This window comes from Barbus barbus (assembly GCF_936440315.1).
Source record: "Barbus barbus genome assembly, chromosome: 36".
In the NCBI taxonomy this organism is placed as follows: Eukaryota; Metazoa; Chordata; class Actinopteri; order Cypriniformes; family Cyprinidae; genus Barbus; species Barbus barbus.
Genome location: NC_136714.1, coordinates 3,048,868 through 3,076,174, shown reverse-complemented (window position 1 = coordinate 3,076,174; position 27,307 = coordinate 3,048,868). Strand labels below are relative to the sequence as shown.

General features: G+C 37.8%; 1 protein-coding gene across 1 annotated transcript in view; it reads right to left on the bottom strand.

The window, feature by feature from the left end:
• The window catches only part of LOC306855533 (gamma-aminobutyric acid receptor subunit beta-4-like), a gene marked incomplete at both ends in the record, with an annotated part of 44,815 nt that extends 22,274 nt beyond the window's left edge, over positions 1-22,541 (bottom strand). The window contains 2 exons of the mRNA XM_079394288.1: positions 20,186-20,280; positions 22,462-22,541. Of these exons, the coding sequence (XP_079250414.1) occupies positions 20,186-20,280; positions 22,462-22,541 (175 nt within the window). The remainder of the gene's footprint in view (positions 1-20,185; positions 20,281-22,461) is intronic.
• Between the last annotated feature and the right edge of the window lie 4,766 nt (positions 22,542-27,307).

The following is a 27,307-nucleotide window of genomic DNA, read 5'->3' as shown; positions in this document are numbered from 1 at the left end:
TTGGCTACTGGTTGTCCTACATTGTCCAGATGGCCAAAGCAACATCAGGAAAAAATAAAAATCATGTCAGAGACAGATAATTGTATTACATTTATAAGATTACAAAGTAAAAAATCAATCAATCAATCAATCAATCAATCAGTCATATATTTGGACTAACATGCACCAATGAATCATGCACAGTAAGGCTAAGAACATCCAAATGTTCCCCTTGACATATTCATAAGATCTTGATAGATTCATAAGGGAATCAGTCTTTTGAGGTTCGTTCAATGAATCAGTTGATATAGTGTACAAAAAATAAATAAAAAACATACTGTAAAATAAAATAAAATAAAAAAGTCTGTTTGTTCCCCTATTCAATATGATTTAAATTATGCTAATATATAATTTTTTTGTACATTTTACTTTTCCTTAAAGTTTTCCAGTTTTACAGTATATTTTCTGAGATTTCCTTTGTTTGTCATCCATCTTCTGTGCTGTCTTAAATATATCTCTTAGATGTCACCCAGACCCAGTGAATAAAAAAAAAAAACATTGTTCTTTTGACTGCAGTTTTGAAATATTTACTAACTGAGCACTTGACTGAGAGTGCAGTCTTCCATCTCTCTGCGTATCTTCTTTGTGCAGTGGTACTTTTCACCCCCATCTTTTCACTGCTGACATCTTTGCACGGCATCCCGCCACACTCTTAAATGCCCGCAGTTCCGTTACTCTCTTACCCACCTCATAAAATCAGAAGAGGGAGAGAAAGAGAGAGAAACGGTGCTTGCGGAGCAAAGGAAAAAATTGAGCTATTTTCCTGTGCGCTTTGTGAAGGCAACCAGCAAGAGTTTTCCCAGGAGATGTCAAAGTACATTCATTGGATAGTTGTAAACAGCAAAGCCTGAAATCTTCCGCACTCTCCTGCCGCTACATATTTTTGACCCTGGCTTCCATGAAACCAAGGAACATTGGAGAACGCTGCCCCGGATACGCTCTCCCTCGGCTTCTCGATATAAAACCACTTACATGAGGCTCTTAGAGAGAAAGAGTGTTTTGGCCTACTCTCCTACTACTCCGGTCATTAGGAAGTGCTGCAAATGTTAGCCATCTTCCTTATAAACAGTTGTGCTGCCGCAGCTTAAAACAATGTTCAGGGTTCAAGATGTTCAAGAGTATCTGTGACATGCTGTCATTTATTTGCAAAACCACATTTAGTCTGTTGATGGTTTAAAGCTCAGTTGCCTAAAAATGTCTACTTTTTAGGCAGATAAAATTCTGTTTAAGTGTGAATGATGTAGTTCCTGGAGTTTCTTTGGGGTAAAAGATCTTGAGATTGTCTGCCTGTCCCCTGCTTGAGGCTTTAATCTAACCCAAAACAAAAGGAGGAATGTCTTTGATACAGTCTAGCTCAATATACCTGTACAAAGGTTATAGAACAACTTTGTAAATGTATTGTATAATTTTATTTGAATGTTTACATCACTAGTAAGTCCCAGAGCACTATACATTCACAAATCGTAAAAAAAAGTATATGCTCTCATTTTGGAATGCTGTATATCTAGGATAAAATATACAGTATATAATTTTTTGGTGAATGAATGAATAATCAGAATTTCTTGTTAAAATGATTTAAAGAAAATATGTTCAAATGTTTAAAAAATGCAACAACAATCAAATTCAGTTTACTACAAACTGGTCGTTTATCAGGTTGAATAAGCAAAAGCAGAGTGCATGAAAAGCAAAAATGTATTTTACAGCTGTGTATATTGTATGTTTTTTTTTTTTATTTATTATGTTAAAATACTTTTTTCCATCCTGGTTTATGCAGAGGCAGCTACGTATAAATTAGCCATCGGTTGACTGATTCTCCTGAAATGTACAGTATTGTCTCAAGCAATGGCTGAAAAGTCTGAAATCTGTTTGTCATAAAAAAAAAAAAAAAAAAAAAGCATTTTGGGTACAATAAAAGATAAGCTCAGCATTGGTAGCATAATATTTGCACAATAAGACACGTACATTGAAAGTCACTGGGGCCAAATTTTGTAGTATGTGATGGCTTCATGAAACAGAAATGTGAAGCTTATAATTTTATTTATAATAATAATAATACTAAATCAAAACTTGTGCATTATTTGAGTTATAAAGGTGTTTAGGGCTTTGCATTCCCAAGACAACGAAACTGCAACAATGATTTTGACAGAAAATATTAGTATGTTTTTTTTTCACACTATAGACATTTTTCACATGTTAATATGCGTACTGTTTATATCAAGTGGTAGTTGGTCATAATCAATATTATGCCACACATTCTGTACTGATCCAGGAATATTATCTCTGATTTGATAATAAAAAAGAAACAAGGCCATTCATCAGGAATATATTTTGACTGCATATAATGACATTTAAAACATCTTTAAATTAAATAACATGATGCAAAGCTTTGTCTACAGAAACACAAAATGGCTAATCATTTCAACTTGAAGCTGTCAAATGTTCAATAGGACTATTTGCGCCATTGCTCCTTTTGAATACCCTGACATTTTGAATTTATTTGGTTAATGCTCTGTGGCACCTGTACGTCCCCCTTTCTGAACCCCACCACCAGCACCACCAAATGAATCACTACTCCACCAATTTTTCCCTCTCCAACTGCACTGGCAGATGGCACCATCATCTGTATACATATTTAAATGACAAATGTAAGACAGGTGGCTTCTCTAGAGAAGATATCTCCATTCAGAGGGCCACTTTTCTCCCCCAATGCCTTTGTTTTGCTTAACCGGGGCCAGATCACATGGAGGCAGGCCCCGACACAGCAAAAAAAGAGAAAACCAGGTAGAAACAGCAAAAATAGCAGTTCTGACGGAACACAAGTGCCAAGGATACTGCGTCCCGGGCTGAATTCTCATGGGTCGCCGCTTTTTCCCTAAGCAGGTTTTCACTGACACTGCAATGTATCTCTCCTGCAGGTAATGATGACGGTAATGCCTAGCGTTTGTGTTGAACCTCTTTCCTTAGGAGAGTGCTGAAAGTGCTTACTGGAGGGCGGTGAAGGAAACTCATAGCAGTCGATCTGGGTGATGTATCGCCGCAAGTCTTCAGCATAACAGCGGATTGCCAAGAATGTATCGCCCCAATTAGTTCAGAAGTTGATGAGCACTCGCGGCATAACGGAGCATAATATACATATGTCTCAGTTTGTGCTAAACAAATACATACCTATGGGTCAAGAGTCCCTTACAGTAGGTAGGACTGTGTGAGTTGCCCTACAACGCCCTCTACTGATGCTAAAGTGTCTTACAGGGCTATTGCATCTTTCTACGTTTGTGGTAAAGCATTCTGTTTCATTCTGAAGACAAGATATCAGTGCTCTAGGGCTGAAGTATGTATATATAGGTGTGTGTGTGTGTGTGTTTATATATATATATATATATATATATATATATATAGATAGATAGATAGATAGATAGATAGATAGATAGATAGATAGATAGACAAATAGATTTTCCTTCAAATACAATATTAATACATTTCTAAGCATTTTATGGGTAAATATTTGCAATTGCATGTGAAGTAGAGTAAGGACAGGCTCACATGCCTTTCATCAACGCAGTCACGCACAGCACCATACATGGAGAAATAGAGTGGCGAAGAAAATACCACTCTTCCACCCGATTCAAAATTCTAATCATCAACTCATTGCTTAGCAACAGAGGGGTTCCATAGCAACAAGGCAGCATTGTCACTCTTACATTGCAGAGAGACACGGTGCTTTTCATACATTTTATTCAATCTGCTTAATTTTTCCCTCTCATGAATGGCCAAACGTTGGCATCGTGTCCTTTTGTCAGATGAAGAACATACAGTATATGACGACTCTGTTAAATCATTAGAGATGGAACACTGAAGATTGGACACATATATTAATAGATCTTCCAGGTGCATGTTTAAAACATGAAGCTTTCGCATGTGTCAGGATGAAAGGAGAATACTTATATGTTCCTCTACCTGACATTTATAGCTGTTAACGCATTATTGACATTTAAAAGTCTCTGGATGTGGTGAGTCACGATAATGTATTTATTATGCTTAAGTAGTCATAGGAATCACCTACACTAAAAAATAACTCTAACTATACAGTAGGATGATCATAACCATTTAATTTAAAGTCTATTGGCAACAAAATAACACAAATCATGAGTTTTTAGTATATTTGTAAGAACAAGCAAAACTGAAAACCCTGAGTAGGAAATAAAACAGCTCAAATCATTTTAGCTTAACCCTAATGTTTTCAGTCCCTGTTTTGTACCCTATTCGTCTGCATTGATTTAAATGGTGGTCATCACTTTATACATTTTGACTGTTGTTTAGTCATTGCCATGACACTTTTTGTTAAACCGTACAGTCAAAATAGTTTTAATTATTTTCTTTACTTAATAGTCAGCATTAATGGACAAATGGAGAGGTAATTGTGTATCTGTTGCAAACAAAACAACTTTGTGACACTGACAGTCTTTGATAAATTAAAGCACTCTGCAAACTCAGAGGCCAGAACAAAGAGATAAATGTGTACAGTTCTGCAAGTTTTACGAAACTCAGCGAGCAGCCATATGGCTCTGCACATTTGCAGAAATACACATCAGCAAGAAGAAACACCTAGCCGAACTGCGTCAACCTGCAGTGGACTTTCAGGACTATAGTTTGCTTTTTCCGATATATTTCAAACAACACACTATATATACAAAGATATAAACTGACTGTGTCAATAATGCAGCCATTATAGTAGTGTAGTAGCTGTTCATTGGCAGGATGTTTTGAGATTATGGTTTAAGAACTAAGCTAATGGTGACCAAAAAGTAGCCTTCGTCAACTGAAACACAATGAAGCTAAGGCAAACTGCTTACATTTATATTTCCATGACTTCAGGATGATTAAATATACAGAGCCCAGAGTCACAGTGTTACATTTTGCAGGTAAATTGACCTTTACATTTGTGTCTGCATATTAAGAAGAATTTTAAAACAACAAAAAAAATTACATTTTAAAAAGAGTCCATCTTAAAAATGAGGGCACTTAGCAGAATTCAGTGAAGCCAGGGTAAAAACTGAAACACATTCCCTAACCTATAAGCATCAAGGGGCAATATTTGCCCCCTAAGGGCAACTTTCCCCTTTCATGTAAATTCTTAAATTTCTTCAATAAATGCATTTAGCATAATAGGGCACTAGGAGATAGTATAATAGGATATAAATGCAATTACAAAAATAGAATACCATTGATTTGGTATGTTACAAATCAAATTAAATCAGTATCAACAAAATCCACCTTTGCACTGCAAAGCTGCATCTAAAGTGGCATTTAGATGTACACAATGCATTTTCTTGTCTTGTACTTTATTGTATATTCTTTATATATTTTTTGTCTTTAGGATTTATTGTCTGTTCCCCTTCTGCCCCCTTTTTCTCTTGAGGAGATAACAAAATAAGAATTTAATTGTACCTAATACCTATGACTTTAAAGATCTTGAATATTCTGAATATTAATGTTTTATAATATCAAATATATTGAATACAAAAATGTGAAATCTAGTCATTGATTGATTTATTCAAAATGGCTGATTCATTCAGAAATAGCAAGTGACTGTCTGAATGCACAAGTCATTAAATTATTGATTCACATGATTTGTTAGAAACACATGATCTTCAGCACAGTGGTTTTGCTGTGATATTGTTGGAATTGCTTTCATTATTTTCAATGGAATTATTTTGCAATTATCTTTACAGTTGATATTGGCAATATTGTGTCTAAAAAAATGCATCACTGTATTAACTTACACATAGCATATTATTTAATAATTATACACCATTGAATATAAAGATAATATCTTAAAAGAAGGGCTAGTGAGCATTCAGCATTTGGAGTGTCCGACATCGAGTCGGTTGTTCTAATGGAATCCGGAAGGTCAATGTTTCCCAACGGCTCTTTTGAGGTATAATAATGAAATGGGTTTTCAAACATGCTTCCTGGCCATTGAGCCAGTCGCATCCATCTCAGGCCCTGCGATAAACGACATGTCTTTCACTGTGTATTTATATGAGACGATCACAGGGCCGTATCCTCTCCTTGACAGATCCCTCCTGACTCCCAAGGACTAGTCTTCCCCATCCATCACCGGGGGTGCGAAGAGGGTCCCGTGGGGATGAGCGTATTGTGTTGCGCCTTCACCTGCAGCCTGTCTCGTCATAGCTGCTAAAACATGTGGTTTGTAGGTGAACAATGAAGTGTGCTTTCTATGGTTACGTGCCTGCTAATAGGCCTCTTCATTCTTCTTCCAAGCATAACTGCCTAACACGCACATACAAAGCACGTTCCTCTAGTAAAAGAGGATTGCAGCGTGAGAGGATGCGAAAGGAACAGCCTCCTCAAGCATTTTCTGTTCGACCGGTTCTCTCCCCATAAATCAGAAGGCATTCTCTGCTCATCGGGATAGAGATCATTTGTGCAGTGCTTGTCCATTTATCGCCTTGCTCTGACAATGCCGCACTTTTGTGCTGAATGCATGCTACTTTTGCATCCAGCGTTGATGCATGTTCAGCCCACACACGCCAAAAAGGCTCCTTTTCTTTTAAGCGTCGGCACATGGGAGAGAAGCCGTGTGGCTGCTTGCAGGAGTCAAGTTAATAAATAGGGAAACTAGCTGGAGCATTGTAGGTGTATTCATTATTAATTAAGAGACTTTATGCCAGCTGGGAGAGATGTCAGCAATTAGGGGAGATTTTGCGGTGTGCAGTTGTCCTTGGTTATGGGAGTTTGTCCCCTGTGAGGCACAGCGTGGTCGCAGAACACTTTGAGTCATGCGGGTTTATCAGACCCATAACTTAACTGTTTGGGGGGTCTTTCCATTTTATCACTAGTATCTCTTTTCTCAGGATGAGCTCATTGTCTACTGGAATGTTACTGGACTACGTGGGCATCATGTGGATAATGGGGTAAATAAGTAATAAAGTGAAGCCATGGATTGTAAAAAAGTATTGAAGAAACGTTTCCACTTCCTTAGAAAAGTGTAGCCAGCACATCTTGTGCCAATGACGTAATTTGGAATCTGCGCAGTACTGATTCATATGGAGCTTGAGTCTGCGCAGTAGTGATTCATTTGGAGCTTGAGTCTGCGCAGTAGTGATTCATTTGGAGCTTGAGTCTGCGCAGTAGTGATTCATTTGGAGCTTGAGTCTGCGCAGTAGTGATTCATTTGGAGCGCGAGTCTGAGCAGTAGTGATTCATTTGGAGCTCGAGTCTGAGCAGTAGTGATTCATTTGGAGCTTGAGTCTGCGCAGTAATGATTCATTTGGAGCTCGAGTCTGAGCAGTAGTGGTTCATTTGGAGCTTGAGTCTGCGCAGTAGTGGTTCATTTGGAGCTCGAGTCTGAGCAGTAGTGATTCATTTGGAGCTTGAGTCTGCGCAGTAGTGATTCATTTGGAGCTCGAGTCTGAGCAGTAGTGGTTCATTTGGAGCTTGAGTCTGCGCAGTAGTGATTCATTTGGAGCTCGAGTCTGCGCAGTAGTGGTTCATTTGGAGCTCGAGTCTGCGCAGTAGTGGTTCATTTGGAGCTCGAGTCTGAGCAGTAGTGATTCATTTGGAGCTCGAGTCTGCGCAGTAGTGGTTCATTTGGAGCTTGAGTCTGCGCAGTAGTGATTCATTTGGAGCTCGAGTCTGAGCAGTAGTGATTCATTTGGAGCTTGAGTCTGCGCAGTAGTGATTCATTTGGAGCCAGAGTCTGCGCAGTACTGATTTATTTGGAACCCGAGTATGAGCAGTAGTGGTTTATTTGGAGCTCGAGTCTAAGCAGTAGTGATTCATTTGGAGCTTGAGTCTGTGCAGTAGTAATTCATTTGGAGCCCAAGGGCAAATTCCAAACAGTAGTGAAGAGCCCTTTGAAGTGAGTTCTTTGAAGGGTGTAGGGCATTACTGTCTCGTATAAGCATTTGGAACTCCCTTGGCAAAGGGAATGACTGACCAGATGCTAATAAATATTTCTTCTTATTTTTAATTTATTCAAATATTGTATTTATTCTATTGTCTAATTGTGTCTTATTTAACTACTATTACACTTTTTCAAACTTGCTTAAACTTGCTTACACTACCGTCTTAAATCATATTTCTATGTCTGATGAAAAATATTCTGTAATACATTAAAATAAAGACAAATTTAATTAGCCTATTCTACTTACGATTGTATGTGCAGTCCAAATCAACACTAACTTTGCTTTAAAATGCATCGCAAGATCTCCTAACTGAAGATCACATGATCACAAATGGAAATAACTTCTGTGAAGTGACCATTGCATGTTCCCTTCACTAACGGACTTCTGGAAGAGCCCATCGTGAAGGAATTCAGTTGCTCACTTTCGTTTGGAACTTCACTACAAATGGCATCCCCTTCCCGAAGTGCCCTTCAAGATCTCAAAAAAGCAGTTTGGAATTCGCCCCAAGTCTGAGCAGTAGTGATTCATTTGGAGCCTGAGTCTGTGGAGTAATCATTGTTTTGGAGTCCGAGTCTGCACAGTAGATGATGTATTTGGAGCCTGAGTCTGCGCAATAATGATTCATTATTATTCATTAATTTTTATTAAATAATTTTCAAATTCATTAATGACTCAGAGCCTGAGTCTGCGCAGTGGTGATTCATTTGGAGCCTGAGTCTACACAGTAGTGATCGTGAGCTGGAGCTGCAGCATCAAAGTCCTGCCCAAACTCCTGCAGAGCCGATCACAAACTCACAATCATGACACCACACCCCAGTTTTTCCAGGATGTGTGCAGTACACCTGGGTGAATCTCACAAAAACGTGTACTGGTAATATTTCACCCCGAATCAATTCAAATGAAATGAAATCAAATCAAAAATGCATGTATACAAATAAAAAAACATTATTTTTATTCATAAGTTATTTTATTGTCATTCATAAGTATTGATAAGGTGTCAAGTGAAAATGTCTGGCATTCACCCTATAAATTGTATTTATAACATTTACTTTCTTTTTACAGGACATGGCACAGTTCACATTCCAACCTGTGTCTCCTGTATGAACAACGCTATGGTCGAACACATTTATTGCACATGCCAATCAACGTTTCCAAAAAAGTAATTTAACTTGTGACTGTATTTTTCAGGTGATTGACCACTGCAGTGTGCTGATCATATAAGAAGCAGTTGTTATATAGCTATAAAGAAGGACAGATTTACTACAGAAGTGTAAAATAATTACTGCCAACCATTAATGGCCAGTTGCTGACCACTATCACTCAAGCTGTTAAGACTTCAGCCCAGCATTCCTGTCTTTAGAATACTTTCAGTCTAAAACTGCAGCCTATCTCTAGCCATTTAGTCTGACCTCATGGAGGCCAGTGTCTGCAAGATGGCGGTGCGTTAGCAGTTAGTGCAAACTATTTAGAGAATGCACTGGTGTCCATGACAACCTAATCCTTAGGTGGGAGCAAACCCACTGCAACAACATGATGTAATGTACAACATAACAGAGTATTTCAACTTGTTTCTCTGTTCTATGTCGTTGCTTATTGAATCAAAAAATAAAACCCACCCATGATTCTGGTACTTAAATGTTGCTTGGTTGTCTCCTTCAGTTTATGTCTGTGGAACGGTTTTGCAAGTTTTATTGTCCGGGAGGCAAAAATAAGTCTGATATCCAACAAGTCGCTTGAGGTATCATTCACGTGCACTCAGTCAAAAAAGTTACTAAAAATAATATTTTTGAAGAATATTTTAAAAATATACACTCACATGAGATGTTTTTTTATTTATTTTCTATGTAGAGCAGGGTGCCTCAGGTGGACAGATATGTTAAAGAGATGAAGGTGAGTAAATGATAAAATAATTTTCACGTCATTTCAATTCCTAACTTTCTTCTGTGGAAGACAAAGGGAGACGATTGAAGAATGTGTCTCAAAATATCTTATTTTGTGTTTCATGCACAAAAGAAATGCAATCAAGGTCCATCTGAAAAACGTGCCTGTGGCGACATTTCTGCAAAATGACATTTCTTTGTGACAAATATCCAGCAAGTAGCACTAAAAGCATGTTCAGTTTCATCCAAAAAAGACGAACACGAATCTACAAATGCATTGCAGCAGTTCGGAAATGAAGTGTCCACCTACAAGTCCAAACACAACATTTTCAAGCTGATCTCACGGGAAAACATCATTTTACGAGGTGGCAGTTTTGCATTAATTTGTACGAGGTTAACAGTATGAGGTGAACGAGGTGAAGTCTTTAATCAATATTCTGCCACTGTAATCAAAATTTGTGTGAAAAGGAATGAAAGTGTTGGTGTTTTCCTGCCACAAGTGTTCATTTCAGCAAGAAACTGCAGTGAACTATACATTTTTGGAATTTTGTAAAAATGTAGGTGGGGGCTTGATTTTTCTAATTGCCTATGTTGAAGAAATGATATGAGGGTGAGTAAATTATGGCAGAATTTTCAGAAAGATCACATGCCGAATGCTTCTTGCTTCACATTGTATTTTGATTTGTGGAGTAAATTAACTTTCTGATGGCAAATATAGCATTGAGTAACTAAAAACTTTGCCAGCATAACAACACCAACAAAAACAAACTTTTGAGGTTTGTTCAGATCTGAAGAATTAGCAATGGCAATAGTGATGATGCATATTATTATTACCTAAGCAAACAACACTAACAATGTAGTTCATCTGCAGAGAACAGCAATGCATCTATGCGGTAACTCCAACCTGGTTTAATTTCAAGGTACATAGCAACACCAAAGGCCTAGAGTAGGCTCATTCTTGAGGGAAAAGGGTCCATGTTCACAGCTTTATGGATGTGTCGCCACCATTTCAAGCTTTGTTAACGGCAGGATCTGAGACCATAAAACCCATTTTAGCGGCGACGACAGCTAGATTTACTGTAAAGTGCTGTCTCCAGAGTGAGGGGCTCAAACTGGATGGGTAGGAGACTGTTGGTAGCCGAGTTCTCTCTTTTGCATCCCATGTGCAAAACAATAGCACGACAGTTCCCCTTTTCCTGACATTGGGGGAGTTCTACTGCTGGCCAGTGAATCATTGAATATTCAATTGGATAATAATAATAATAATAATAATTCATTACATTTATATAGCGCTTTTCTGCTTTTCTAAGCACTCAAAGCGCTCTACATTGTGAGGGGTGGTGTCTCCTCGTTCCCCAACCAGTATGCAGCATCCACCTGGATGATGCGACGGCAGCCATAGTGCGCGAGAACGCCCACCACACACCAGCTTACTGGTGTGTGGTGGAGAAATTATTGAGAAATTATTGTATTGCTTAGTATATCCAACTTGGTAAAATCACAGCTGACATCATTCTGCAGCCCAGCTTTATGTCGTTTTCTGACACAAGCCTCTGAGAGCCTCAGAAAATGGTACATCACAGTAACATTCTGGCCTGCGTTAAGACAGCGTACAGACATATACATCCTCCCAAGTTAAGATGTATCCACAGCACCTTGTCTGTGACAGTTGCATGTAATGCACAGCAATGCATTAAGCTTGAAGGAGAAGTGTCAGCTTGTTCGTTCCATCAGAGTGACTACATATCATCAAACACACACACACATACACTGTTGACTAAGGCCGGGTATAGTAAATCACATTGCTAACGAGATGGTCTGCCCTCTGGCTACTCTGCACTGCTATTTGTCTAGGACTTGGCAACCATTCGGATTATATATCGGCCCTGTGATGTAAATGTGCGTGTGAGATGTGGTGCCATAGCACTTGAGTTAGAAATCCTATATATTCGCATCTGTAGAAGATGACCACTTTAACAGAAGATGCACCATTAATCTAATATATTTTCAGTGTTTTCATCCTTTCTGTTTGAAATACTTATGATTCAATTTTGTTTAGAAGAAAATGGCTTTTGAGTTGAATGAAATTGGTATTTTCTATGCATTATGATACCGAGCAGCTATAAATGCTTAAAAATGTCCTATTACATGTTTATTACATGGTCATAGCACATCTGAGATATTTTCATGGCATTTCCTCAAATTCCGAGCTAATTTACAAAGTGTTGATGTAACAAAGCTTTTAAAATATTGCCTATAGTACTAAAGTTGAAGGAGACGCCAATAACCCAGCTCAGGAAAAACACTTACTGCTACAATTTACAGGCCACTGCTTTTTATTAGATTTCCTGCAGTCCATGGGGGCCACTTACATCTTGGGCAAAATGGTGAGCTCCTCAAAGATAATGTAATTAGCGGCCTTCTGTTCATAGTTTCACTTCAATGGTCTCTCTCTTAGACTACAGGCCTTACTCTTCAGGGAACAGGGCACCCCTCTTTTTCATATGAAACTGAAGCACCAGGGAGACTGGGAGAGGTAATCTAGCATAGTGTGTGTGACAGTAATCTGACAAGGGGTTTATATTATACACTGAACAAAATTATAAACGCACCACTTTTGTTTTTGCCCCCATTTTTCATGAGCCGAACTCAAAGATCTAAGACTTTTTCTATGTACACAAAAGGCCTATTTCTCTCAAATATTGTTCACAAATCTGTCTAAATCTGTGTTAGTGAGTACTTCTCCTTTGCCGAGATATTATCCATCCACCTCACAGGTGTGGCATATCAACATGCTGATTAGACAGCATGATTATTGCACAGGTGTGCCTTAGGCTGGCCACAATAAAAGGCCACTCTAAAATGTGCAGTTTTACTGTACTAGGGGGGTCCGGGGGGGTCCGAAAACCAGTCAGTATCTGGTGTGACCACCATTTTCCTCACGCAGTGCAACACATCTCCTTCACATAGAGTTGATCAGGTTGTCCACTCATCTTCAATGGCTGTGCGAAGTTGCTGGATATTGGCAGAAACTGGAACACGCTGTCGTATACGATGATCCAGAGCATCCCAAACATGCTCAATGGGTGGCATGTCCAAGGAGTATGCTGGCCATGCAAGAACTGGGATGTTTTCAGCTTCCAGGAATTGTGTACAGATCCTTGCAACATGGGGCCGTGCATTATCATGCTGCAACATGAGGTGATGGTCGTGGATCTCTGTGCACTCAAAATGCCATCAATAAAATGCACCTGAGATCGTTGTCTATAACATACGCCTGCCCATACCATAACCCCACCGCCACCATGGGCCACTCGATCCACGACGTTGACATCAGCAAACCGCTCACCCACAGGACACCATACACGCTGTCTGCCATCTGCCCTGCCCTGAAAACCGGGATTCATCCGTGAAGAGAACACCTCTCCAAAGTGCCAGGTGCCATCGAATGTGAGCATTTGCCCACTCAAGTTGGTTATGACGACGAACTGCAGTAAGGTCGAGACCCTGATGAGGACGCCGAGTATGCAGATGAGCTTCCCTGAGACGGTTTCTGACAGTTTGTGCAGAAATTCTTCGGTTATGCAAACCGATTGTTGCAGCAGCTGTCCGGGTGGCTGGTCTCAGACGATCTTGGAGGTGAAGATGCTGGATGTGGAGGTCCTGGGCTGGTGTGGTTACACGTGCATGCGGTTGTGAGGCCGGTTGGATGTACTGCCAAATTTTCTCTGAAACGCCTTTGGAGAGGGCTTATTGTAGAGTTATACATGTTATACATGTTTGTTAAGGTGTAAGGGATGGGTCAAGAGTGTAATTACAAATGTAATTATATAAATGAATTACAGATGTAATAACATGCAGGTATTTAATTATTATTATTATTATTTTAAATGTAAGTACAATTTAAAAACATGTACATACAAAATAAGTGCATTGTATCAACTGATTAATTTAAATGTAAGTACATAGTAGTTAAGGCCACCTAATATAAAATGGGACCAGATGTACTTAGGTCCTTAATTGGGTAAAAACGCACACTAATTGCATTTAATGTAGATATATTTATATTAAATATATAAATAATAAATAATACATTTGCAATCAATATACAAATGTACTGCAAGTGCCCCCAAAACATTACATAAATTTTGCAATTATATATATATTTAAATATAAATATATATATATTTTAAAGCTTATTATTTCTGTATTATTTTGTGTAAAAAGTACTCTTTCCAAAAGAGTTTTTCCATAAGGGATTCTTGCAGTATTTGTGTTGCATCGGTAGCACTACTGTTGGCATTAATAGTGGCCATGACAGAGAAAGAGAAATGTGGTTAATTGAGATACACACTTTCAGTCTGAGCCATTCTGTGCAAGCAGATTGTAATAGGAATCTCAGTCAAGCCATGCTCTGATACAGACAAATAGACAGGAGCCTGTTCTGTCAGAATGCCCTGTGTGTGGGTGGATGCATGTCTGGAGGGGTGTCGGGAAGCATGAACTGCTTACATAACGTAAACACACACAGGTAAATGCTGTGTTGATCTTCACACATTTGTAAGGATGTTAGTGAATATAGTTGTGTTTCATTTTAACAAATAAATTCACGTGTGAATGACTGCTTTTATACATTACAAATGTACATACTGTAAATACCATGAACGCCTTACATACCTCATCACTCAGTCAGCAAAGGCTAATTATTATTATTATTATTATCATTTACTGTAGGCTCCCATAGTCCTGGTATGGAACATGGATAGATGGATTTTTAGTGTCAGGAAGTAACTAAATAAAGGTAGTGACCTAACTTATCACTTGCAGTAATTACTAATCACCTACTAATTACTATATTTTACCAATAGCACTGCAGCTCAAAAAAAAAAAAATTATATACTGTTTTTGTGTCACATTGTATTGCAAAGACAGCTATACAGCCAAGTTCAGTTATCGTAAACTCTCTCAAATGTAGTGAATCATGTTTTAATAACTAATATGTATAATATTTTAGGGGCAAGCATGGCCTAATAGATAGAGAGTTGGACTCGTAACGCAAAGGTTGCGGGTTCGAGTCTCAGGTCCGGCAGGGACTGTAGGTGGGGGGAGTGAATGTCCAGCGCTCTCTCCACCTTTAATACTGAGGTGAGACCCTTGAGCAAGAACCGAACCCCTAACTGCTCCCCGGGCGCCGCAGCATAAGAATGGCTGCCCACTGCTCTGGATGTGTGTTCACGGTGTGTGTGGAAGATCTGTTTTGAGTAATTTTATTTCCCTAGTGTGAATATTAAAAACAACAGTTTCTGTTGCAAGAGAAAAAACAAACAAACATGTAGTTGATTTATGGCCTCGGGTGTGACATGTTGCGTATCTAGGCAACTGTATTCATGTTCCATTCTGTTGATTAAACTTTCAGCATGTTTTTTATGAGCAGCACATAAACAGGCCCTGGCAACATAGCTGGACTGAACCAGACCTGAGAACATGAAGGTGTCTTTTGTTAGAGAGGATGACTTGAAATGAGAAACGGCAATCTCATAAATTCAAAGTCTTCAGAGAGCTTCAGAGGCTGCCCTGATTATTGAGGTTGTAAATAAGGCCAGCACGGGCTGTAATTAATCCGCTGTCGTCTTCTTCTTCTAGACAATGGGGAATTCTGTTTCCTTTGAATAAAGCAAAATTATAATTTTCCATTGTCATTTTTTTTTTTTTTCAGTGGAATATTCCCACCGTTTAGTAGTTTATACATAAGTGATCATCTGCAGCAGGCCACGACCGCAAAATAAACCCGGACAAGGTGAGCAGGATTTGCAGCAGGTTTTGTGTCACCCTAAAGAAGTTTATTTCATGATAATAGCCAGCTGATTGTATACAGATTACCTAATGATGAAAAAATGTGCAAAAAAACACATGTTGTTGGCAGAGGCTATTTAATATATATTAAATATATATTATATATATATATATATAAAACAAAATAACATCAGGTATCAGGTATTTCCTCTCCCTTTTCCCATTGCATATCAGCTAGAAGATACATTTATTTAAAAGTAAATGAAGGAAATATGATTAATGAAGTTCCTAATAGGTATTTGATTTCCCTATAATTGAAATTGGATGTGGTGTTTACATGTTGATTGGATGGGCCAACACATTGAAGGCGAAGACCTTCGAGGACACCTTTACTGATCAGCAGATTCAATATGGCTAGGGTTAGGTCACAATAAATCTGCATCTATTGTATGATTTTAATGATTTTAATATAATATAATAAAGCAGTACTGCATCTAGCCTTTGTGGAGAAAGACAAAAATCCAAAATATTTAATAAATTGATCAAATTAAATATTTTACATTTTTTAATTAAATAACAAAAATTTTATACAAATTTTCTTTCCTTTTTTTTTTACTCATTTTCTGAGCAAAAAATACATTAACAATATGCTACTGTTGAACTGATTTTTTGATATTGGAACAAAACTCGAATCCAGTGACAATCAAACCATTCATCATATCGAATTCTTGAAATTTCTCATGAGCACTGATTATAATGATTACAAGGAGATAGACAACTGCATATTTCACCATAAACATCAACATCAAATATTGTCTCCAGTTTCTATTGTTGCATCAATGCTTTGAAAGTCGTATCCCGCTCAAACACAAAATGCAATTTGAGTTCTGCTCAGACACCACATCCATGGGCTATTTGTTAAGAGCTGGAGCCAAAGCCAATAACTACAACCTAAACACGAAAGGCAACGACGTTGAGTGTAAAGCAAGGCTGAATAAAATGACTCATCATCTGCTGCTGCTGAAACAATGAACATGAACAGGCTACAATGGGAAGACCGTAACTGCCATATACACGTTAGTCTCAGCCTCAGACAGCACACCTAATATTGAAAATCATGTTTAAAATGCACTAGCATGGTATTTTGTAGAAATGCTTGTTATACATTTAATGTGTATAATGCTTTAATGTGTGATATAGCTGTTTGTGCATGTTAAGTCAATGCCAGTTGGAAATTAAACACCTTGTGTTTTGGCCTGTCATTATTTATGTGACTTAGCTACGTCACGTTGCAAATATTTTTTTCTTTTTTTTTAATGCAGTGACCAATACCGGCACAAAAGTTACCATAGATATAATATTGCTTATGAAGCTTCGGGAGTTGAAAAATGTTTATGGCAAGTGGTTTTTACAACAGACTAGGCCAGCTGAGCAATCAAAGAATAGGCTTTTCAGAAAGGTGGGTTTTAAAGAGACATTAAAACTTGAATTTCAAGCAGAGAGTAAAAGAGGTGCTGCAGCAATGTACAGTAAAATAAAAATCATGTAAATGCATTCTAGTTGACTGCAAAAATAAAATTATGAACATGTAAATGAGCATAATGTGGAAACTTTATGTGTTTGAGGCACATAGAATTAAATTAGCTAAATATAAAAACTGTATCTAACAATAATAATAATCAGTACATTTATAATATCGGAGAGACAGGTTTTTAACACAAAATCTTCAAATCAAGTGTGCTAAATAGGTCTGAAATTTAAATAAATTGTGATGAACTTTGTGTGTCAGCAAATTAGCACAGTGCAGTACAATTTCTAATAAGGCATATGCACTAAAAAGAATGACAACGCCTTCATTAAAAAAAAAATATATGGAAAAAAAATAAATGTAAAAAACATTTCAGCATATTTTGAAGTTTGTTCAACTGAACTGCAGATATTTTGTTTATAGCAGTTTTTTGTGCTGCAATACAGCGCACTAAAGTTGAACAACTCTTTGTATGTATGTATGTGAATCGGTGTATGCTTGTATGCGTAAGCAGGCTTTGCATTTATGTGTGGTATGCAACTTCTGGGGTGCGCACACACACAAATACACAAATACACCACGACTATACCCCGCGGCTATCCCTCTAGCCAGCCAAAGAGATGAAGCTCTTTTAGGACGGCCTGGTTTCTCGACCACCTAACTGGCCTCTTTCTTTCTCTCCATCTCTATCCTCTCTGCCCTCTTCACCCTCCCCCCCCCCCCCCCCCCCCCCCCTCTCTCTCTCTCTCTCTCGCTGGCTAGCGTTGCTGCGGCCTGGGTCCAATTAAAATGCACGGCGCTCCAAAGCTGAAGTTGGTCAGCAGTTGTGTCAGGAGATTTGGTTTCTGACTGATGATGGAATTATCAGGATGTGATAGACTACAGTTCCCTGGCCTCTATCAGAGCGGATGCTGCTCCCAATACAAGCGTGCAGCGCTGCAAGATAACTGACCTCCCATCAGCGCTCTGTGGAGGGGCCATCACTCCTGGCCAAATGATTGAAAATTCTTTGTGACTTGTAAAAATGGCGTTGAAGAGCAGAGATGGGTATAAACTGATTACATGTAATCTAATTATATTACATTTTAAAATACTTGGAATCAGACTACAGCTACTTTTATAGATTACATGATTACATTTTATTGACAAAATAGCAATAAACTATCAAAAAACAAATAAAACTTTTAATCTTTTTAGAAAGTGTTTAAATTTGATTGATGATTTTTAATTAATTATTAGTTTTGCATTCAACTCACGGATCCCTTGCAGTTCCTTCACAAACCACGGTTTGGGAAACCTTGATGTAATGCAACGTTTAATGCACTATGCAATATATGTGACCCTGGATGACAAAACCAGTCATAAGGGTCAATTGTTTGTAATTGAGATTCATCATCTGAATAAATAAGCTTTCCAATGATGCATGGTTTGTTAGCATATGACAATATTTGGCTGAGATACATCTATTTGAAAATCTAATGAGTTTGCAAAAAAATCTAAATATTGAGTAAATCGCCTTTAAAGTTGTCCAAATGAAGTTCTTAGCAATGCATATCACTAATCAAACTTTAGTTCTGATATATTCACGGTAGGAAATTTACAAAATATCTTCATGGAACAAAACAAAAATGTATCATTTTGACCCATACAATGTATTGTTGTCTATTGCTACAAATATACCCATGCAACATATGACTGGTTTTGTGGTCCGGGGTCACATATTTTTTCTTTGTATTTTTATATCAACACGGTACAAGATTATCCTATTTAAATCAATGGCATAAACAAGTTAGGTCAAAATTAATCTAAATATAATCTAATAGTAGTCAAATTATGTTACCTAAAATGTGTAATGTAATGGATTACTTTACTATTTTTTTTTTTGTCATGTAATTTGGAATGAGTAAAGGACTACAATTTATAAGTAATCTACCCAGCTTTGTTGAAGAGTACATAGAACATGTTTATAATCTGGTCAATGTGTCCTAAAATACTGCAAATCATACAACAATGTAGCACGGAATTATATATCAAACTCATCATTTAAGGCTCTATGGTATATGAACGCATTTTGAGAGAATATACATATATGATATTTGGATGGATGGATGGATGGGTGGATGGATGGATGGATGGATGGATGGATGGATGGATGGATGGATGGATGGATGGATGGATGGATGGATGGATGGATGGATGGATGGATGGATGGATGGATGGATGGATGGATGGATAGATAGATAGATAGATAGATAGATAGATAGATAGATAGATAGATAGATAGACTTGCTTGCTTCTTTGTTGAAATACAAAGCTTCTGAAGGACAGAATTTAAAAGTACATTCTGTAGCAAATCTATAGTCCCTTTGCGATATCAGCGGACAAACACAAGACTTGTGATGAATAGCCAGACAAGCTGACATCTGGGTGTGTTGAAACAAAATTTTCCCCGACTTTGGGGTTCGGAAAGCATCTCATTGTCCTTCAACAATGTAAACGTGTGCAGAAATATTGACCATGAACAGCAACCTAAAACTGTGTGTTCAGCCTTTGTGAAAACTGTACCAACACAACGTTTTTACAGGGGGCGGTGGAGATTTGTGGGCATACAGGATGCAAGAGCACAAAGTGCCTTTCCATCTCAAACAGTCCATTGTTTTCTGTGTGCCGTTTCTCAAGTACTGCCTAACCTTGAGATTGATGCTATTAAACCATGAGATGTTTCAGCAGTTTCTAGAAAATGTCTACTTTCATACTGTCACTTTAACATTAAGTATTTACATGAGACCATGAGTAACAAACCAGTCTTAGTATATACATATATATATATATATATATATATATATATGTTTTTAAAGCACAAAGTTTTGAAAGCCTTCCTACACAAGGAGATGAGGAAAATATTGCACAACTATGTACGTACTTCATCAGTCAATGATATCATATGCTCCAGATAAGTGAATGCTTCATCAGTAACTGGTGAGGATTTAAGATTTCTAATGAAGAATCACATGTACCTCCGAAGTCTGGCCGAAGGCGGATGTCATACCCCTTCAGCAATTTGTCTACTGTCGTCTTGGCCACAGATATTCCGCTACTTCCGGTGGAGGTGCTGCAAGAGAGAGAATTGAGAGCACTTTTTGTTGGAAATTCCGCTAAAGCAAAATATACATCACATAGCTAATTTGTTCATTCATGTGATTTGATGCAATTATTTATGATTTTATTGCACTGCATTCTGTATTTATTCAAGATTTTGTTTTTCTTGAATGCTGCCAATCCGAAGAGGCTTATCTCTATCAATATAACCACCACATAATCATTAACATAAATCTATGGGAGTGAATCATTTATTGTTTTTTTCAGAGCATGCTACTGAAAGCTCCATTGAATCTAAAAAAAAAAATGCACAAAAACATTTGACTGTGACATTTTGCTGAATAACAAAAACCTGAAAACATCACATTGTCAGCAGTCAACAGTGGGTGGTCAGTTCAACATGTAACTTTGACGGCTGGCGTGACTGGGTTTATCTGGTTCAAACATGCAGTCTTCAGCCAGGGTTTTCAGCTCGGGGTTCCGGGACCCCTGAGGGTCTGTGAACAGATGGGTAGTTGATGCATAACATATTCCGTTTTTTTTTATTATTTTTTTTTTATTTTAGGATAAAATGCATATGAATGTTTAGGTTAAACTGTTTTACGATTTTGCCCTTACTAGTTTATTGTAGATGGTTGTGTGGTGTTGTGGCGTATGACAAAATATGAAAACAGCAAATATTTGGTCTCAATTACTATGAGATCATTAAAGCTGTATGAATAATAATAAATAAAATATTTTTCAGTGCAGTATGGAATGTTACACAGCAAGATGTGTCAGTTTACAAAGATATGTAATGTTACCTATAAATACAGAAAAAAAACATTATTAATATTTTTACGTTTAATAATTTATAAACTTTATTTTTTTTGGGGGGGGGGGGGGGGGGGGGGGGTAAAATGGAGCTATTGGGGGTGCTTGGCTGAACATGTAAAAGCATGGGGGATCCTGCTTGGTCTTTAAATGTTTAAAACTCTTTTTATGGGCACCTTTTAGTGTTTTTTACAACAGATAGTTTGCACATGACAGCCATTCTGGAATAAATGCATACAAATGAATAAATAAATAAATAAAATCTCACTGCACACTGAACTGAAAGGAATGTAGGTAAACGTCAAAATTGAAGGCACTGGGTTTTAGGCCACTGTTGATTTCAATGCTTTTACTGACTCATACTTCAATGCTCATACTTATGTGATGAGTAAAGGCAAAAATGTTTAAAGTATAATCGGGCTTGTAATTTGTCTTACAGGTGCTCCACAATCACATATGAGAAAATATACGTTCATTCGGCCTCAAAGGCTTCAAAGCCACGTCGCATCTTAGTGATCACTAGTGAACACATGTCATTAACCATTATTGACTGATAGACGTCGTCGTTTTTAGTGATGATGGAGTGATGATGGATCTCTTCTAACGCCAGCGACATGGTGGCATGGGTGGGGGTGGATCAGAAGAAAAACATTCATCGTTTATATATTTGTATTTCACTCAGTGGACCGTTGCATCAAAAACATATTGGTTACAGATGTTGGAAAGCGTTCTTAAAAAAAAAAAAAATATATATATATATATATCGTTAGTCTTGCTTATCGGAGATTTAAAACACAGCTCTGTAATGACCTGCTTTTGATTGATGCCAGAGTTGTCCCTTATGAATCGCAAGGCCAGGTGGATGTAGAATATGGTTAGAAAGATTTAAAAAATATATATATTCGTATAGCCTACTGTAGCTGTGCTAATTAATTGTTAATTAACTGTTTAACTGAGCAGGGATTTTTAAAGGGGGATAATGTGTAACTCACACAAACAAAAGAATATTGTGACGGATTATAAATAAAATATATGTTTAGTTTTCAATAATAGGCTTATATGCGCTATAGAATCGATGCGAGGATGTTTCTTACACATATGATTTCTCTCTCTCACTCTCTCAGACACGCACACACACGCACACACACTCACTCAGACACACACGCACACACACACACACACACACACACACACGAATTCGACTGTTATTTCAGGTGAAAAAAAATATTATAATAATAATAAAAAATAAAGTCAAAATGATATTATGCAGTCATGTTTCCCTATCAGTGAATCATCGGTGTGTCTGTTTGAATTTGACTGATATGTGGGCTCATTTATTTAATCCAACAGTCATAATTGGCAATATTTTTAATTGTCTTACCTTTGTGCAAAGCAGACAAAGGACAAGGCCGCCAGAGCAGAAACAATTCCACATAATTTGTCTTCTTGAGGACCCAACATTTCCACAAATCCGTTAATTCAATTTCAGTAATCCAACCGCCCGTGCTCCAAATTGATGGTAAAAAAAGAAAGAAAGAAAAGAAAAAAAGAAGAAGAAATAGAAAAAAGAATCCAACAAAAGGGCATGGGAGAAAAAGGCCAAATGAATGACTGAGATCAAAGCACTAATGCACACATTTGTGATGGCCCCGCGAAAAAAAAGAAGAAGAAAGAAACAGGAAAAGGAGAAAAAACAAAACAAAAATATAAATAAAATGGGGAGGGGGGGGCCTTTAATAGGTCCCAGCTGTTATTCTTCTGCTATGGAAATCCGTGCAGGTCAGAGACCCCCTCAATCAACACCAGAAGATCAGACATCTCTCAGTTTCGACAGGACTTCTGGAAAAAGTGCTGGAAAGTCTTCTTCAACCAAACCATGGAGAAAAAAGAAAAATATGATGATGAAAAAAGAAAAAAAAAATGGAAGGGAAGAGTATCAGTCTTCTTCTACACCCGTCGTCGCAGTTTCCAGGTCCAAAGCTGTGGACAAGCCATGGCTCCAGTGATGCTCCTTCAAAGAGGGGGTGCTCCACAGTGTGTGATATTTTTATTTAGTTCCCACCTCAGCTATAAAGGTTGGAAAATGAAATAAAATAAAAATAAAATCTACATCCCCTACTTCTGATGGTCGAGATGTTCCTCTCAAAGTCACAGTGGAGAAAAGATGCACATTTAAAGAAATGCAGCAGAGAATATCTGATGCAGACGTCAGAGCTTGTAGTCCATAGTACAACCTTATATGAAGCAGAAGCGGGACAAAAACGCGCGGTATTTGTGTGTGTATCACAATAAAACGCTTGAAAATGTCCAATATTTGTCTAGCCTACTGGAAAAGCCACCTTATCTCTCGGTTGAATCCCAGGGCATGTTCCTGCTCTTGTTCAGAGCAAATGATGACACACTTCAGTTGCAATAACACCTCCAGGAACCAAGAAAATAATTAAGACTTGAACAAAAATCTCCGACGCGCACGCTTGGATTTTCAAAAGAAGAGGAAAAGACATTGTCCTCTTCTGAATGTGCTGAATAAAATGCGGGTGTTTGTTGAAAAAATAAAAGCGAACGCGAACTAAAGAGGAAATGCAGTCTGTCCACGCGCGTGTCTAGCGGAGGAATGATGTCTGTACTTGTCGGCTCGCGAGCTGCAACCTATTAAAATGCTGCGAGAGTATCCCGGCGCATTCTCATGCATTTCTTCCACTTTTCCAAATTCTTCAGCCAAACACACCCTCCAAAACACAAACTCAGAAATGGCTTATATATGCAAATAATGATGGAGTAATAACCATTCGAAATCAGTGCAGCCAACATGCAGTTTGAAATTTCAGATCAAGATTAACGATCAAACGAAATGATAAAAAAATTATCGTGCGTACTGCACAAACACATAAGATGTGTTGATTTCTTTTCCATGTATTTTTACTCAGAAGATGAGGGATGCAGGCATCTGCTGTCTAGTTGCTAGGCAACCGTGCTAGCAGTGATGCAGAGCAGTGGTGTTTCGATGGAACATTTAAAGGAGCTTCTCTGTTGCATCTCCTGGACATGAGGGCCCCAGTGGTGATGTGGGCATCCTCGACCCCCAGTTAGCTCCTTGATGGTCCCCGCTGAAACGTGAGGCACATTGATGTGAAGGGCAGAGATAGACAGCCATCAGCACTATCTGCAGTAGTTCAGCTGTGCTTTACAAGAGGTATTATAAGCCATATCAGTAACACCCCCATCATATGTTTACTGGGTGTGATGTGGAGTGGATTCAGATGTGTGCTTGGCAGTGGTCTTGGGTATATGGAATCCTAATGAGAATTTTAAAACCTTACTAGTGCACCTCCCTGTGTCACAATGAACATAAATTAAAATTACAGATCTGGGCTGTCAATGTTTGTCTTCTTTGAAAGAAAGGCCAGATCAGATTTACCTCTGCTGGAGACTATGACTGAAGAGTAATTTCAGGACCATGGACAGCATCATATTCGCTCAGCTGGAGAAGAGTGGGTTCAGGACCATGGACAAGGCTCTGGATCGCTGTTGTGCAGTCCATGTAGAAATGAAGGACTGATAAAGCTAAATACTCAATGCAGGTTGTGCTTGTTTTCATATTGGAACAGTCTCCAAAAAATCCACATGCTTTATGGACATGTACAAAACACCGTAGTCAGAGTAAAAGCCCCAAAAACATGGACTACACCTGTTCTGGACACAGTAAACAAGCTTCATTGTCTTTTAGAACTATTCTTCTCCTTATGTTACATGTCATTCACAATGGACTGTCCATTGTTGTTGTGCTGAATGATCTGGAGAGGAAATTCCAGTGAGGATGAAGCAACCTTTCGCTTTCATAAACTAAAACATAAAAGGTAACACTTTATTTTAAGGTGTCCTTTTTACACGTTACATGTACTTACTATTATAATAACAATAAATTATGCATAATTACATGCAAGTAACACTAAAACAAACCCTAATCTGAACCCTAAGCGTATAGTAAGTACATGTAGTAAATTAATATTGCTTAACACTTAAATTAATAATTACACTGTAACAAGGACACCTTAAAATGAAGTGCAACCACATAAAATACTGTACATCTTTCCATCCATCATGACAAACACCTTTAATAAATTCCTTTTTTCATTACTTAACTTTTTTATTTTATTTTTTAAATAATTTTATTATTATTATTATTTATTGCATTTTATTTATAACCTTTTATTTAAGTTGCATCTCGGCCCAATATTGTCCTATCCTAACAAACCATACATCAATGGAAAGCTTATTTATTCAGCTTTCAGGTGATGTAGAAATCTCAATTTCGAAAAATTGACACTTATGACTGGTTTTGTGGTCCAGGGTCACAAATACAAAATTCTGCTGTAAATAAGCACACATTCATATATTTTGTTTGTCTCCAGCTGTATATTTCAGAACATTCAAGATTATGAAATTCCTAATTATGGCATCACCATGCAAAAATGGCCTTACAATGCAAATGTTTGGTCTAATATCATCACAAACACGCATATGTGCTTTACAATAAATATGCATTAGTCAGCCTCTGTGTTTGAGATTCAAGGAGCAAATTTATCATGTGATTAGCTAATGGAGTCATGTTTGTACAAGTGAAGTTCTGCTAATCCCATAGACCCAAGGGTCCCACACTAATATAAGTGCTTTCTCTGGTAAAATGGTGAAAAACTTGGCACACCTCTTTCAAGTGCATGTAGAGAATAAGAAGGTCATTAAGACACATTTCCTAGTTACTTTTAAGTTTCACCCTCTATCCAACCTCGGGTTGGATGCAAGGCATCTTTGCAGTCATCTCATTAAAGTAAGGTACTTTAGCGAGAGCTCCAGGCTGTCCGAAGGCCATTAGATGCTTTAATGAATTAGAATGACAGCTATGATATTAAAGACCACTGGGATAATGACAATGGAAATGACAGTGCTCCTTTGACTGTATGCGTAGTTATTTGAATCTAAATTGCTTTACAGTCAAACAATAGAAGAAACATGGCTGCGGGCACAAGAGACCAAGATATCTTGATGCCTGCCTTACTTCCCTTTTTTTTTTTTATAGTAAGTTCAGCTGAAATCAAGCTCAGCAGAATGATGATCATCACCGCCATCATCTTCTTTAAATTCTTCAGCATCATATATGGATCATAGTGTAGCTAGTCTCAGCCTCAGATGTCACGTCCACGGAATGTTGGCTAAATATCTGATGCAAATGGCACACTTATCTGGAAACACTTCAGGAGTTCCAAAGTCTTTATTGGACTGGTTGAATTATACAGGATTTCCAGGAAACGTGTGTGTCGAGTTCTTTAACGTTCCGCCTGGGAACACAAATGCCGTGACGCCAAACCCCCTCACGAAAGAAGAAAGCCATTGTGTTTACAACTGTGATGACGAGTGCTTATCAGGATCAACTAAACGCTGAATTTTCAAAAGTATGTGAAACATTTAAAGTTTGCGGCATAGAAAGGTGTGTATAGTTTTACACACCGGTCTGTTATTGTGGAGACATTTCCACGCCCTTAAACATGATGCGGAACAAATAGAAATGTGATTGGTCGCTTTACCTGTCAATCACATGGCCTCTTGGGTGGGCCTTGGCCAATCATAGCTGCCAAAGTTCCCAGACCTTCAGCCGTCAGTCTAAAGGTCTGGCTATGCGAGACTATAGTGTAGCTTAAATGTTCATATGTGTGTGTGTGTGTACGTATGTATACATTTTATACATAACATACTGTATATACACATATACAACACATTTTTGTTACTACGCTTTATTTATTTTGCAAGATTTTATTAACCATCAACTACAAAATCTCCAAACATCAATCTTTCAATCTTACATAAATTATGTTAAACATTGTGTCCACACTGTTAGACCTTACCAGGCTTTTCTTTTTTTTTTTTACAGCAACACACTGGCTATTTTACAGTTATTTACCCTGTAATTTACTGCAAGGGTTAATGGTGCACAGGACCAAAAGTCTTCATGAAGCACCCAGCTATTCTCAAAAATGAATTATAATCCTTCTTCACAATGTATAGTGAGCCTATTAAATGTTGGGAAGCCACAATCATCTATTATCAGTTGTAGATTTTTCATGCCCTTTACTTTTTGTTGCATGTTGACTCTGGGGAGGATGAGAAAAGAAAATGTATTTGTGTCTCCATTTAAATATCTGGAAACTTAAAAGCAATCATGAGGTAAATTC